Source organism: Lytechinus variegatus, chromosome 9 (assembly GCF_018143015.1).
Source record: "Lytechinus variegatus isolate NC3 chromosome 9, Lvar_3.0, whole genome shotgun sequence".
In the NCBI taxonomy this organism is placed as follows: domain Eukaryota; kingdom Metazoa; phylum Echinodermata; class Echinoidea; order Temnopleuroida; family Toxopneustidae; genus Lytechinus; species Lytechinus variegatus.
The window spans coordinates 23,842,760-23,859,865 of record NC_054748.1 but is presented as its reverse complement, the minus strand read 5'-3'; the positions used below and the strand labels follow the sequence as shown (position 1 = coordinate 23,859,865).

Sequence of the window (17,106 nt, the reverse complement as noted above, 5' to 3'; positions counted from 1 at the left end):
GATTGGTCTGCGACCCGATTTTGGAATAAAACGTAGCAGAATTTGATGCTAATATTGAGACATGGAATATCTTACTGTGTAGTCCGTAAAGAGATTCATCTGAGTGGTAGGACTCAATTCAAAATTTGTTTTCACCTTTTCACAATCAATTTTGTTCTTACTATGTGAGGTTTCGCCAACTCGTTTCCGTAAGCATCTTCAGAATAGTGCTGGCTCGCAGTATATGGGTAGTATCGGCATCGCAGAAGTCTGTGAGAATGGAATATACGTAGTAGAAAGTTGATATTCTCTAGCGTCTCTGTTCATGGAATGTACCTGGTCACAGACTTCTGCGCTGCGAATACTATCCAATCTCCGGTGAGTCAGCGCTCGTCTGTAGAAGCCTGTAGAAACGAGGGGCGAAAGCTCACAAGGTAAAAAACAAAATTAGTTTGGCTGCGATTTTAAACTAATTTGGCCTATTCTACAAAATAAAGGCTTGCAATAATCCCAAATTATTGTATTACCATTATTCCAATTAATTTGAAGCTTAAATAAAACGATACTTTACATTTACATTTTCAGGAAATTAGAAAAATCCAATTTGCTAGAAAATCGGATTGTAGACCAGTCGTAAGGTATACGGTGGACTTTTCATGGAATAGACACACCAAAGAAACTGCCTCCTTATTGACCAATATATATTATTGAGAATAACATAATAAATATGATCGGTCTGGAGTAGGTTTCACCGGTGTGACTGTGGCGTCACTTCTATCAAGACCTTCAGCTAACAGAAATTTCAAGTAGTTTGACTCTGCTCAGTGCTCCAGGACACTAATTGAATACCCTGGCTTTGGCCAGACCACCTATCCCAGTACACAAGCGAAAAAGAAAAATCCATAAAGAGAGAGGTAAGATGAAGAGGGAGGTTCTTCCAGCATGTCACAATTGGGAGTTATTGCACCACGACACAGAATAGACTCAAGAATGCAGTATTTGAAAATGCCTGTCGAATGACAAAGAACAGCTGGGAAGCCTGCCAAAAACTGGTTAACCGGAACAGCAGTTTCATCCTAAGGTTTGAAGCTGACAAAAATTGCAAATAGGTCATTTGCTCTGAGTCCGACGAAACTGCTGATTTGATTGCTGATTTGATTCAACAATTTTTGACAAAGACTTCTTGGTTGCTCTTTGTCGTGAAAGACATTTGACAATAATTTTCTATGTTCTTGAATCCATTCCGAGTCGCGGTACAAATACTTCCTAACGTTCTCCTCATTGAGGACTTTCTGAATGCTCAATGAGCCTCAGGGTATTGCCAGCTGCGGTAAGTGCCACGAGAGCTGTGTTTGATTGTAAAAAAAACAAAAAAAAAACAGGAACATCTCGATCAAGGTGCGGTAGGAATAAATTCCTCGCAACGTTTGTCCACTGTAAATAATGGCTGCCAGGCTATCAAAGGTAAGAATATCCAAGTCTTTGGGAAGCGCAAAGAGATGTCACATCATAATGTGATGTGTGCTATACGAGAACTGCTAATTATTATTGGTACATATGTACTTGCGAACAATGTTTCAGATAACATTGGAAATTAAAGAAGAGAAAACAGGGCTAGAATTGAATGCATTCTGCATAATTTCCAACCATAGTTTAAACATGAGTACATCAAGTTGGAAAAGCAACAAAAAATATATTAGTTTTACAACGTTCAGGTTAAAACAGGAAACTAAAACTAACATGCAAAGGTGAAAAGGGATGAAAATGTCACAGGCAAATTGAAAAAGAATGAGGTGATAAGTATGTAAAGCATAAAAATGTTGGTCAAAGGTTAAAATAAAACAATTGTTTTCAAGTGAACGATCAGTCTACCAAGCAAAATCCAATGGCCTGAATAAAGTGTGAATCAAGAAAAAAACCCACAAATGACAGGGAATAACTTTGCTTTACAAATTTGAATAGCATTTTTGGTCATAAGAGAAAAGCTCTCAACCAAGTACAGTCCTGTGTAAAAACATGCTATACAAAAGACTTTACGCTAGCAGTCTTTCAAAAATATGGAGCAAATTGTGATGCGATACCAGAATAATTATTCCCTGAATGATGTCCTGCATGTTGAATTGCAGATAACTGTTTGAATTCCTACAAATTAGACCCAAGTAATCTTTTTTTAAAGGTGTCTGCTGGTGATTTTAGAAATTTGATTTAATACAGAAATATGTCTGAAAATAGTTCTTGGTCCAAGTTGGTTGATATCATTGAAAATTCTAGGAATTAATTGTTAAGTCTTTGACTCTGAAATCTGAATATTCTAATGTATTTCTGAATTTATTTGGTCCCCAGGTTTTCAAGAAACTGGAATGGTGCGAGGCAGCACCAGCAGGGCACCGTTGGACCAGTCAGTTCGTCCCGATAGAGACTGAAGCTAACCTTTCCCATGTCACTGTTTCAGTTTTCTCTATGCTTTGATTCATGCCAAGAAGTTTCGGTATCAAGTTACTGAGAAGAAAGCAGGTTCAATTTACAAATACCATCAGACCAGGTGGGTGTTTCATAAAGCTGTTGGTAAGTTAAGAGCGACTTTAAGAACGACTGGCGATCCTTCCTTGTGGTACATGGTATTGAATTGGCGATGGCTTCGTGCTTAAGAAGGGTTCACCAGTCGTTCTTAAAGTCGCTCTTAACTTAAAGGACAAGTCCACCCCAACAAAAAGTTGATTTGAATAAAAAGAGAAAAATCCAACAAGCATAACACTGAAAATTTCATCAAAATCGGATGTAAAATAAGAAAGTTATGACATTTTAAAGTTTTGCTGAATATCACAAAACAGTTATGCACATCCTGGCTGGTATGCAAATGAGGAGACTATGACGTCATCCACTCACTATTTCTTTTGTATTTTATTAAATAAAATATGAAATATTTTAATTTTCTCCTCATTGTCAAGTGGTACAACGATTAATATCTCCCTGAACAAAAGGAATTAGCATTGTTTAATACTATATGGTTCAGTCAAGTTGATTCTTATTGTCAAATCTATAAGAAAATGAAATATTTTATAATTAAAACAAATAGTGAGTGATGGTCATCATCGAGTGATGGTCATCATCGACTGACTCACCTAGTTGTGCATATCACTGTTTTGTGAAAAATAAGCGAAACTTTGAATGTCATAACTTTCTCATTTTACATCCGATTTTGATGAAATTTTCAGCACAATGCTAGTTCGATTTTTCTTTATTTATTCAAGTCAGCATTTTCCTGGGGTGGACTTGACCTTTAAGAACAGCTTTATGAAACAGTCCCCAGGTGGGAATTCCATAAAACTTCATGAACTGGTGATCTTTTCTTATCACATCAACACCAATGAAACTCTGGTGTAGTGTATCATTTACCACATGAAATGATCAGCGATTGTTAATAAGTCACTCACAACTTATGAACAGCTTTCTGAAATGCAAACCAGGGATTCAAACCAAGGCAAGATTAGTAAAGTCCAGAAATAAAGGAAATTTCAATGGAATAATGCTAAATTGAAGATTCATGATAAAGACAAGAGTTTATTAAACACATCTCTTCTATTTCTTCTAACCATCTCATCAAAATATCGTACATGTAAGTTATTTGAAATCAGATTTTGATGACATTTTCAGTGTGAAACTTATTCGATTTGTCTCTTTTTATTCAAATAAACAATTGGTTGGAGTGGACTTGCTAAACAAAAAAAATGTTACTTTTCTGAGCTTGTAACCACTGGTAGATATGATTGAACCTGCTTTCTTTAATAATAGGAAAATGGTTAATGCAATGTCAAAAACAAATTACACTGTAAAGGTTAGTAAAGATCTAACATGCACTATCCACTACCAACTAAAACTGGATGAAGAGTTAGAAAAAAAGATAGGCATACAGACAACTTGTGCAGAAATGACCAATTATCAAAGAAAGTAGATTTTGAGATTATAAACTTCTTAGGAAGAACACAAATTTTGAGCAAGTATAAAAAGAGAGGAAATTTGGGAGGGGGGGGGGGTTCCTCATGTGCTATAAATCATTAAATTCTTCAGGGTTATTTTTTCCAATCAATATTTGTCACTTTTTTCTTTGAATTGTGTTTGTTTATACATACTGAATTACATAAGCCCAAGGGTTTTTGGTAGTATAGAAACAATTTTTTTTTTCACTTTCAAATCTGATTGACTTCAAAATTTATAAACAATGGCTGTGTCAAGAACTTTAAAATATGAGAAAATCTAAAATTTATTTTCTTACTTTACGACAAAAAGATAGAAAGAGAAATTTGGCAATAAAGGATAGTGTACAAATACAAGAGTTTGACATTCAATGAAAAAGGGTATCATGCCAGGAAGAAAAATGTTGGTTGAGTCCCATCTTATTATAGCACAAGTGTAATTGTATCCTGAAAGAAGATTAGTTTAAGTGGACAGAGACACAAGAAACTGGGAAACTGGGTTAAGGTCATGACCAGTACCAAGTTGACCAATTCTAAAAGAAAAAGAATAGTATGGAAAGATCTTTAGGGTAATCCAAATACTTGTACAACAAAATTGATACATGAATTGGAAAAAAAAAGCAAGCCAGACACAATCAATCAACCTCACCAGACATGGACTCTGCAGGTACTGCAGGTTCAGTGGTAGATTCTGTTGGTTCAGCAACTGCATCTGGGGCGTCATACATCGGTGCCTCTGGCTGCTGGCTCGGTACTGCCTGTGACTCTGAGGGTATCTGTGCGGTTTCAGAATGGGGTTCTGAGGCATGGATCTCGGGGATGTGCATGGGTTCGGGTTCTTGTTCAACGGCCGGGGTAGGTATGTTTTCAGTTGACTGCTGCAGGACCTCTACAGGTGCCTCTGATGATTGTTCTTGTGTAGCAGGTTCACTAACGGATTGTATTTCAGGAATGACCGGTTGAATGACCTGTGGCTCTGATGGCTCAACAGAATCGGGAATACAAGGAGCCTGGAACTCAGATTCAGGAGCAGTAGGTACCTGCTCCAATGCCCCACGGTTTTCAACAACACTGTCCTGAACTTCCATAGCAATTTCGTCAACGTCCATAGAGGGAGCCTCAGGCTCAGGAATCAAAGATTCTGTAAGCTGCCCAAGGGTAGCAACTTGGGCCTCTGGATAAGAGTCTCTTTGTGAAGCAATATTAGGTATTTCAGATTGCATGGATTCGGGGGCATTTGGGGCTATTTCAGATTCTTGGACTGTGGCTTCAGGAGCAGGTACCGCTTGCTCCTGTGGCATTGAGACTTGCGCTACTTCTTCAACTGGCTGAGACATCTCTGGTAACGACACCTGGGAATCAACCTCGGTAACGGCTTCTAACCTCTCCTCACCCCCCTGCACTGGTTGCTCAACCGAAACAGGTTCTACTGGCTCAACAAGTGTCGATTCTACTGCAGCCTCTGGTGCAACATCGGGAACAACTTCTGGAGCAACACTGGGAACAACCTCTGGCACAACATCAGGAACATCTTCTGAAGGAATATCTTCTGAAGCAACCTCTTGAACAACCTCTGGGACATCTTCTCGTGTAGGCTCTGATTCCACAGCTGGTTCTACAGCTTCTTCTACCTGCTCTGGTTCCACTGCTTCCGAAGCTGGTTCTACAGGCGGCTCTACAGCCTTTTCTACCGGCTCTTCCATTTCTACTGGTGGTTCTGCGACTGCTTCTGGAGCTGTTTCATTTGGAGGTGTTGGTGGCGCCATATCTACACTCTCTTCTTCCTGAGGAACTGCTTCTAGGATGGAAAAATTATGGGACAGGTGTATTGCACATTGAATATAATAATGAAGGTGTGATAGAGAGAAGAATGGAGAAAGTCAGAGAACCATTTTGAGGTTCTGTTGCAATGAGTGAACAAGAATGCCATGTTTGAACCCTGTAGTTTAGCAATAGGCCACTCAGTAAATCCTTACATAAATTTACAAAAAAGAGGAATTGTTGAGCAAAACAAAGTAAAACCCCAATGAAAATCACATTTCACATCTTTACATCCAAGAAATACTGATCTTTTTTCCGATTTCCTGGTGATTAGTTTAGATTTACTTGGAAACTACCAAGAAAATGACTCAGAAAATTGATTAAAGTTGTTGTCATGCTAGAACTTCTATATGAAAGTCTACAAAGATCATGTTATCTTCAACATAGATTCAGAGGGCATTATGGGTAAAGCAAAAGTTCATTGACTTGCCTTCTCCACCTTGATCAAAGCTGATACAATCTTTTTTTGCAAGTCGAGAAAAGGAGCCCAAAAGAATTTCAATATTAGTAATTAAATGACTAATGCTGCAGTCAGGTTTCCCCTGCGGCGGCTGTATGGCAAGTCGAAGACAGCCTTTTACAGTTGAGGCCAGAAGTTTACATACACCCAGGAAATTCAAAGAAAAGCTGACATTTGTCAAATGTCATAGAATTTACTCTATCTTATAAAATATTTGTGCTATCATGACAAATTTGATATCAAATTGATGAGTATGTCATGCCCCTTCATCACATTGCTTTGTCACCAGGAGAAGAAAAATATTTAGGTAAAAATTTTTCCCAAAAAATCTTCATATTTTAGACGAATTAAAAATAAAAACTTGACAAAAACATTTCATATTTGTGCTAGTTACTTCTCAAAACAAACATTTCAGATTACACATTTTTGTTCAGTGGTGACAAATCATGATAGAAAATGTAATATAAATCATAGATTTGACATTTATATTTTTTTATGAAACGATGTTTGAAAATATAAAAACTAACAATAGAATACAATGGCATTAATATTACTTTTTTTCTTCAAAGAAAATTTCACCTGAAATATACTTTGATCTCAACTGTATTCCAATCATGTGGAAGAGCTCAATATGCTCTTTCATTTGATACCAAATTCTTCGAGGTAGTATTTATATTATTGAAGATATAGTAAATTTAATGTTTGGCAAGTGAACAAATTTCACTGAATTCCATGGGTGTATGTAAACTTTCGGCCTCAACTGTACCTAATTTTATTCAAACCACCCAAATGAAGCTGGTACAGCCGTTTTCGACTAGCTGTACGGCGAAAAGAAAAATGTGACTGCGCCATTATTCTTGAACAATCCATGAGCATAAATTGTATTCTTAATTCCGAAAGAGGACATAGTCATTTGCTTCACCAGAATATGGCATTCACGTCCTATTTGTATAATGTACACATTGATAATGGTAGATCTTGTGTGCCATCAGCTCAAATCAATCTTTCAAGGCCAAGAAATAATGGAATATTCCTTGTTTTCTTGATAGTATCCAACTACTTTCAAGGAAATATCCATGGGAAAATCAGAAAAAGATGGTCGCTTCATTGATACATGTAGATGGGAAATGGAGATTTTTTTTCAGAGTTAACTAGCTGTCAAAATAGGAAAAAGATTTATGCTTTTAACAGTTTTCTGAACAAAGTTTTAATGTTTCAAAGTCTATATTGAGATTACTTCATGATATAAACTAGGTCCTAATAGAAACCTTTAATAAACCGAGGATCATGGAAATAAGATTATTGAGCAGGATTTTTCAATTTTCTTGCTCCAATTTATCAGTGCGTAATATATCATATTGTTGTATTATGCATTAGGCGAGGCCATTTTGTTCTCTTGCAACTAGTGATAACGCCACTGGTGTTATAGCGCCATGTTGGTGCAAGGAGCTAAGAATCGTAGTAGTTGGCAGTATGCACCAATAGAGAAGAGAACGCAACAGGAATTCAAGCAAGAAAACTGATAAGTTCTACATGGTAATGTGATTTTCATTGTCTGTGCAACTAAAACTTGATTGATACTATCCATGGGAGACTTTTTCTGAGCTCAACTTATTGATTTTTAAAGTCCCTACCACTGTGAATTTCATCGGTCCCCCAGTCTAAAATGGCACTGGTGACGAGCAGCCCCAGCCTGGTGCCGGTACAGGAACCTGTAGCAAATCTTGTGCACTCATTGCAACAGCAGAAAATAGGCAAATAAAGGGTTTAAAAAGGTAACAAAACAAACAAAAAAAGAGCAGAAATTGTCATTTTGAAGGTTACACCAATAGCGACCCACGATGATAGACAGAATGTACATATATATATACACTGTAATCTATGTAGCAGCTATACTGGCTGTTGGAAAGAAACAATAGTGATTAATGAGGACAACTGCATTATAAATATTTTGCATGAGGACAATATGAACAGATTTTCAACTGCAATGGTGGATCATGATGTGAAAAAAATATGGTGAAGAAATAAGATGACATTGGAAAACAAAACTTCTCTCTGGTTTCAACCAAGATAATGGAGGAAAGATGGAGATATCAGAGGGAAAGAAAGAGACTAAAGAAGAGAGACAGAGTGGGAGAGGAGACATATTTAAAAGACAAGGGGTGCAAGGAAGGGAAAGGACAGAGAAAAGGGGGTGGAGAAGGGAAAGGGGGAGGTGAAAGGGACAGAGGAAGGGGGGGGGGGAGAAGTACAAAGGGAAAAAATAACAAGTGGAACGGGAATGCGCATGAATAGAAAAGAGTGTCAATTTCCAACAGATATTAAAAGAAGGATTGAAAAGACCAAAAATATTATATAACAAAAACAGAGGTGGAGAAGTCAAGAGGACAGTGAGAGGGAAAAAGAAATACAATGTATGACTAGTTAGGAAACAAAGTCACACAGGAAAAATGAGAGGATAGATAGAAGAAATATGTTCATCCCCTGGAAGAGAAATTTCGCATCGAACAGGTAAATTTAACAAAAATAAATGCGGGGAAAAAAAAGATAAAGTGGAAAATTTCAAGGAAAGAACAGCTAATAGTAATACTCGTCTACCTCAATATACCTTTTTTACCAAAATAAAATTGATGGAGTTAGGTCCACAGCTGATTTCCCTTGCCTGGAAAATACCCTCAAGATTTCATCAAAATGAAAAGAAAAATGTAAATTCCATAAATATCACAGACTTATACAGCAAATACGGCAAATATTACATGAAATTGTATTGTAATCGTGATTTTGAATCTATGATAATTAGCTTTAAGTGCACATGTGTCTGAGAGTCAACGCCTTTTCTATTTCAATTCAATCCCTTAGCTTATAAAAAGAATGCTTGAAAATGATATGCAGTGCTGAATATTCTTTCAACTCATGTGGATAATATCAGCTATTTTCTAGGGCTACTTTTCACAACTAACTACTCACCTGGATCTGCTACATCAGATAAGCTCTAACATTGTAGCGACCGAGGATTTTCAAAGGGCTTTTTATTTATTTTTTTTAATTTCAGGGCGCTTTTGAGCGTTTCCGGGCACAAAATCGTCCAAGCCCGTGTGATTTTTTTTTTTTGGTGTGTTAGTGAGATAATCTCTTTGCCTCTATGCAACTTACATCCATGTAGATACTTCAAAACTACATAATAGAGGCATTCTTCAAAATACAATTAACATCCTTGTAGAGACAACAGGAGTTGTAGCAAGACAACCTCAATCTTTGTCTAAAAATTACCTCTTGTTGTTCATTTGAACCAAAGGGTACTATTGCTGGTATGCAAGCTTCACACACTAATTACAGTCAAGACCTTATTTGAGGTCATTCATCACTGAGAAATAGTTCTTATGGCTACCAATCACCGCTAAACGTAGATTGTTTAATTTCTGGCTAGATTCAAAATGTTGCAGCAACAACTTCACCTGAAAAAGAAAAAAAGGAACCAAACCACTCGAGTTCCAATTTAAATCTGGAGCTATAGAGATGGACAGCACCTGCACTGGAGTTTGTGAGGGAAAAGTAAAACAAAAAAGTTATTAAGCAAAATAATGCACAATAACAATTCAGAGAATTTGAATAAACAATTAATGATTATTTAGGTACCGTACGGAAAAAAAGAAAACTTTAATCCTACCTTCTCTTTCTGCATCCCCCTGAGGTCCGACAACACCATCTTCCATCTTCTCCTCTTCCTTCTGTTCTTCTGGAGCAGCCGTCTCCTCCGATGGAGCCTCCTCTTCCTCTTTCTCTTGCTCCGTTTCCTTCTCTTCTTCCTTCTCCTCAACCTCTTTAGGTGCCTCCGTCATCTCAGCATCATCCCCATCAGCTTCATCACCTTTGGATGCCTTTTACAGTTCACGGATAAAATAAAACATTTTAATAAATTACCCAAGCAAGCTATATTTCAAATATTCCTAGTGAAACACTATTCAATATGTCGGACCTAAATTTTGGAATTCTTTATCGAATGAACTCAAACATTCCCCCACACTCCTGTCTTTCAAACGGAAATATAAATTTTATCTATTTACTCCATATATTCTTATGTTATTTATGTATTCCATTTTTTTTTCATTGGGGATTGACCTTGATAGATCAATATGGCCTTTGTCCATCCCCTCCACATTTTGATTTTCTATGTTCTTTTTTATGTATATATCGTTACTATTTATACTTGTATTTGTTATTATCTATGTATGTGCTCGATTGTAATGTTTATTACATGTTTTTTTACTCAATATGTGGAAATAAATTGAATTGAATTGATTAGTTAATAACTGAAAAGAATCTGCAATTTTAATCATGCCCAATTCCATTAACCATTATTGCAAAACATATCTTGACATAGAATTCAATCACATCGTGTTTTTCAGCATATGACAATCTCTACAAATTTACTTTATTTTTCATGTTTCATCAAAAACAAATGGGCCTTGTCATTAATATAGGGACTCCACTTCGTCATGAACATCCAAGCTGTTCAGACTAGGTACTGATTTGGTGTCACTGGATTGGCAGGCTACAGCATTTGGGGTGATCATATAAATGGTTTAGTTTATAGTAGTTTGCCATCACAGGGCTATTAAGTTTGGCTGATTTTTTTTTCAGTTAAAAATATTTTTAAACTGCTCGCCTCACATATCAATGCAGGCCTTGTTGTCACCAATTGAAAACAAATATTGAACCCAAATTATGGGCGAATTGCCATAAGCTGCCATCTAAATCTGTGACATGTGATGATCGTCCTTTACAAAACATCATTTTATGCCCTTATTTTGATGAGGTCATGAGTAGTGACACACTTGATTTTAATAATGCATAAAATGAATATATATTTTGCCAAACATTAAAGAAAATCTTTGGTCTGCTTTGATGTGTACAGACACAAGGTGGTTCCTAGACATTTGCTCTGCTGGATATTCTACACATTAATGGAATGACCAATTTCAACTGTGGATCGAACACTTCACTCTATCCTAAAGCCAACCATAAACCTATTGACACAAAAACCCTATCGCAACCCTAACCCTATACCGTATACGAAATAAAGCCTGTAGCAATTGTTGCAAGAGCAAATGTCCTGTAATGCCCAGAGTACCTTTGTTTCTGGTTCTTCCTCAGGTTGTTCTCCTGCTTTTCGCTTACGCCCCCTTCCTGTCGTCTTCTTCTCTGGCGCAGCCGCAGGTTGCGACCTGGGTCGACCTCTCGTTTTGCCGGGGCTCGTCTTCTTGGGAGGAGGTGGGGACGACCTTCGGCCGCGAGTTGGGACCTCTGACATGTCCACCTTGGGTTGGGTGGCCAGCCTGGCGCTACGACGACCAACGGGGGCCGCTGAGCGGTCTGTAGACTGGGATCTCCGTGGCATGGTAGATACTGAACTTCAATGTCCAATTTGAAATAAAACAAGATAAAATTATAAGTAGATAATCAAACCTCGAGTTGTGATAAGTTCAATCGTTATTCAGTTTTTTTTTCAATTTTTGTACATGAGGGGAGGGGAACAAAACAAAATAAAGAAGAAAAAGGAGAAAAAATTACAAATTTTGGTTAAAATCAGATACTATAGGTATAGACTGGCACATTTTGAATTTTAATTCAAGGATTACCCACCCCTATTTGTTCTAATATTTCAAGGAGTTTTAAGGCCTGAAAAATGAAAGGCAAAATTTGTTGGAAGCATTTCATAATACCAGAATTAGTCACACATTTTATCTGCCTGTTGCCATATTGTACATGTAGTAAAAATGGAAAAGTGGGAAATCAAGGAATTGCAATCAAGGAAAGCTGTCAGATCTGACAGGTCAGATGAAAAAATGTTGAAGAAAATATAAATGCTGTCCTGGTTTTTACTAAATTTGTTTTCCCAATTTATTGAAAAGAAGAAAATTATCCTGCTGAATGGTGAACAAGTTCAAATAATTTGAATTGAAATATAAAGCGTCTGACTTTAAAGCTAATTGATAGTAGTTGCAGTAAAGCACTAATTTCATGAGAAAGTCTGTAAAAACCAAGGTTAAGTATGATCTAGTACAGTTATATAAACTGAACTTTGTGAAATAATAAAATCTAAGCTAAAATACGATCACACTGTAGATCGCCAACACAGATAGGCACACGTGGGACAGTGTATTATTATTGCTAGAATAAATACCCGACGGAAGTGACTGAATCCGCGCTTATTTTATTAATTTTTCAGAATTACACAATATCTTCCAGAATCCGTTGGCACATATTTTCTATTCATACAAACAGACACTTGGGTGGTCATTATATTAGATTCCGTAAAAAGTCATTTTGAGATCGTTACCAGAACTGGAATTTATCTTTAAAGGTCAAGTTCACCTCAGGAAAAAGTTGATTTGAATCAATAGAGAATAATCAGACAAGCACAATGCTGAAAATTTCATCATAATTGGATGTAAAATAAGAAAGTTATAACATTTCGAAGTATCGCTTATTTTTAACAGAATAGTTATATGAACGAGCCGGTTACATCCAAATGAGAGTTGATGGTGTCACTCATTCACCATTTCTTTTGTTTTTTATTGCTCGAATTATACAATATTTCAATTTTTACAAATTTGACGATTAGGACCTCCTTGCCTGAAGCAAAAATGTCAAAATAATGGAATTCCACATATTCAGGGAGGAATGAAACTTCATTTATGAGAAAATCAAACATTTATATTTCCTATTTCATATTATAAAATACAAAAGAAATAGTGAGTGAGTGATGTCATCAGTTCTTCATTTGCATACTGCAAGGCTCCACATTAACTTTTTTTGGTGGTGGCCCATTCGGGCCACCAAAACCTTCAAATAATTTTTTTTGGTGGCCCATTAGTAAAGTTTGGTGGCCCGAAAAATATAAAGAAAAACATTAATTAAAAATGAATAAAACAAACTGAAATATTCTGCAGTCACTACCACGTACCACTATTCTTTGTACATCTTGTATGTAAATCGTGCTTGCTGTTATTTTACTTATTTTGTGGTAATATATAAATTGTTCTATCATTGTGAATATGAAATGATTGAAAGAGAATAAAAGAATTGTATTGTTCCCAGGTTGTGTGGACTTTTAATCAGAGTTTGCATATAGCAAACTCATATTGATTTACAAAACAATGATTTTTCCTTTCTTCCTTTTTGATCGTAAAACCTAGATTATGCAGGCCCCAAATCCAGTTTATTTTCCAGCATATTATAGCAGGAGAAAATCACAGAAAATATGCTGCAGAATTAGAACAATGTATAAAAGGGGGAAATAAACAAGAATAATTTTAAGAATAGTATATTGAAAAAAGAAACAAAAATTGTAAAAATGAATAAGTAAAATATGACATAAAAAAATGAAGAAAAGTAAGAAAAAACAAACAGGAAAAAAAATTGAGAAAAAAACAAAAGAAAATGTAAGAAAAATGAATAAGACAAAATAATCAGAAAAAAATGGGGAAAATTATTATTATTATTCAGTAGAAACATGTTCTTTAATCAGGCATATTCAATGGGAAGGGGTATAGTTTAATCACTGTAAAAAAAAATGACAAAAAAAAAATAAGAAAACGGCAAGTTATCTGAAAAAAAACAGTGAGAAAATTCCTTCCCTATATTTGACAAAATGATGGAAAAAATTCACATTTCACATCAATAAAATGCCTTCCCAAAGTATTTACTTCCTTAAGAGTGGTTTAAGAAGTCATTTATAAACAAGAAAGAAAGAAGCTGTCTATTCAAGACAGCTTCGAAAATAAACCAAATATCAACATACATACAAATGCACATGTGGGACTGTGATGTACTCACCTATGTGTTTTATGTGTTATAATGCATTTGGAAATCTGTCTTTTTTAGTCAAAAGAGAGGTCATAATTCCTCCTTTTAATGCATGCAAATTATCAGGTTTCAGTAATATGGACTGTAGAAGGGCTTGTCATTGGTGTAAAATGTAACTTTGACGTAGATTTTCAAAGTTCTGGGGAAGATTTCTTAGCAGTAACATTTCGCATCGTAGCTCCCTGAGTCTGAATAGTCTGCTAGCGCACAGCCAGCTGCAGTGGTTTCACGCATGCAAAGCTCAGCCAGACAGCCGGCACGGCCGGCTGAATAATAGTTACTGTATGCCAGCGGTAGTCCTACATACATGTACAGTCATGACTATGCAATCTTTGTGTGTGTGTATTTGTGTGTAGATTAAAGGTAAATGCTAGTTTTGGTAACGATATCAAAATGAGTTCGTACAGAATCCAATGAAATGACCACTAAAGTGTCTGTTTGTATAAATAAAACGCATGTGCCAAAGGATTCTGAAAGAAATTGTGTAATTGCTGAGAAATCAGCAAATAAGCACGGGATTCGGGTAGGGCGTCGGGCCCGACGCCCTAAGCAATAATTATACATTGTCCCACGTGCGCTTATCTGTGTTGGGGATTTTCGGTGTGAACATTTTCAGCGTAGATTTCAAGATTTCACAAAGTCCAGTTAATGTAACTGTACCAGATCTAGATCCTTGATGATATACTGGCAATTAAGCCTTGTTTTACAGACTTTCTCATGAAATCAGTGTTAACTGCAACTACTGGAATTTCTCTTTAACAAATAAGGCGAATAACAAATTGACTTGCAATTCGAACTGTAGAAAGTTGATAAATGCATGCAAAATCGGGAGAAAAATTGCGCTACTTTGAAAATTATTGGTTGCCCGATTCGGGCCACCAAAACTTAACATTTTTTCAATAATGGTTGCCCGAAATGACTTTTTGGTGGCCCCGGGCCACCGCTAATGTCGAGCCTTGCATACTGACTGAGATGTGCATATAACTGTTTTGTGAAATGAAGAGAAACTTTAAAATGCCACAACTTTCTTATTTTACATCCAATTTTGATGAAATTTTCAGTGTTATGCTTGTTGAATTTTTCTGTTTTATTCAAAGGTTTTTGTTGGGGTGGATTTGTCCTTTAATGACATTATCCTCCTAAACTTGTGAGTCTAACATTAGTCTTTTCCTGCTGAATGATAAAAGATTACAAAGATTAAAAGGGATTATTCATTATGAGGTAAGTGAAAAATAGTTTACGAGCATTAGAACTTATGCTGAAGTTCATGGACAATTTTTAAAATCAAAGTCAGAAAAATGAGCATGAGATTGCAAGTTTTAACACTTCATATGACATAAGTTTATTTACTCAGCTAAAATGAAAGTTTGTGCAAGTGCGATTTCTATCATATCCCACCAAAATCTTATCCATTTATTGATCTCCTAACAGTTAGCACTGTATTGTTGTCATCTAGTTTAATGTAGATCCAATTTTATAGATCAAACTAGTTTAGATAGAATAGAACTCAAGGCTATGCTAGTTTTTCAAGACTACACTTGGCCAAGGCTAGTCTACTGTCTAGCCTCTTGCTTGGAATCCATCAAAATCAACATATGAATAAATTTTATATTGATGTTTTATCAACTCAAATCAACAATCCAAGCAAATAATTTTAGAAAATAAATAGCATAAATTAATAAACATACTCATTCTTCCATGTATACGGATCAGAAATACATCATACATACTTGAGTCTTGAGACATTGTGATACTCATATCGATTTTTCGCAACTTAACGGCTGTACAGAGTCTACACAATGAGCTGAACGCGCAAAATACATACATAAGCCGTCTCATACATTCAACATGCACGCAGCTATTGCTTTTGCGAACAATACATCTGCGACATCATGACCATACATGCACATTTAGCGTTATTGAACACAACATTGTGGTTTAATATTCAATTCTAATAATTCTACATTATTGATGAGAGCTTACCTAAATCAGTAATAGACGGAAAAATGAAGAAGAACGGAAGAAATCGAGCCAAAAGCAGGCAGACTTCGCGCAGCTTCCCTGTCCCTCGCACACTTGCCTCGATTTGCAGATGACCTTTGTGTTTTTTATTTGACCTCAAAGCCCGCGAATGGGGCGCCCTCAGCGAGAGATTTCAAATTATCAGAGAGACAAAATCATGATGCATTATATCGAAAGATTCCTTGGCCCCCTTTCTTTTCTCTCTCTCTCTCAGTCTCTCGCTGCCATAGGCGGCGGAAGCGGGGGGGGGGGGGGTCTTGTCCCCCTAAATTTATTGATAACCTTTTTTTTCTTTTATCTATCGATAACCTTTTTTTTTGCTTGTCAATTTTGTTTCCTGCGTCCCCCCTAAATTCATTTGGACCCCCTAAAATTTTTGTGGTCCCCCTGAAATTTTGGTTAATAGCCCTTTTTTTAAGGAACTTTTCTTGAAATAACAGGCATAAGTGGGAGTTATCTACTTTATTGTGAATTATTGTATTTTGCTTGATAATTATGTGCACTATTATCATTTTGTGAAATGAAACAAAATAAGATTACATGGGGCTTTAAAAGTCAATACATGCAGCAAACATTTTTAGCTCGATCGCTTCCCCCGGTAACATTTTGTGTGTGTTTGTGTGAGATATGATCATGACTTACAAGTTCTATTTTTTAGGCTATTATATTTTAAAGAAGGTATTTTTGTTCATTTGTTCAGGTTAATTACAGATGTCCCGGGGGGGGGGGTAGTCAAATATATTGCTGTACACATGCGTTACCCCCCCCCCCCCAAAAAAAAAAAACGTTTAAAGGACTGTTTTTTTCAGTTTTGGACGCGGGCCGAGAGTGCACTGGTTAAGGGTATTAAAACACTGATTTATATACAAAAAAAGTTGGTTTTGAAAGACTGGTCAGTGGTCTTTTGCGGGGTCAAACCTATTATAAGGGCATCTTTTTCAAAGCTTTTTCCCTGCATGGGCTTTTTCCTCCTCGTTTCTG

General features: G+C 36.3%; 1 protein-coding gene across 3 annotated transcripts in view; it reads right to left on the bottom strand.

Annotated features, from left to right (window-relative positions):
* The window catches only part of LOC121421476 (magnetosome-associated protein MamJ-like), a 32,336-nt gene extending 16,119 nt beyond the window's left edge, over positions 1–16,217 (bottom strand). The window contains exons 1-4 of one of the 3 annotated variants that reach the window (XM_041616190.1): positions 16,087–16,217; positions 11,366–11,645; positions 9,902–10,112; positions 4,603–5,751 (exon numbers count right to left, since the gene is read on the bottom strand). In XM_041616190.1, coding sequence (XP_041472124.1) covers positions 4,603–5,751; positions 9,902–10,112; positions 11,366–11,632 — 1,627 coding nt within the window. In that variant the 5' untranslated portion in view covers positions 11,633–11,645; positions 16,087–16,217. The remainder of the gene's footprint in view (positions 1–4,602; positions 5,752–9,901; positions 10,113–11,365; positions 11,646–16,086) is intronic. The other 2 variants (XM_041616193.1, XM_041616191.1) reach the window with 2 other exon arrangements.
* Positions 16,218–17,106: the final 889 nt, after the last annotated feature.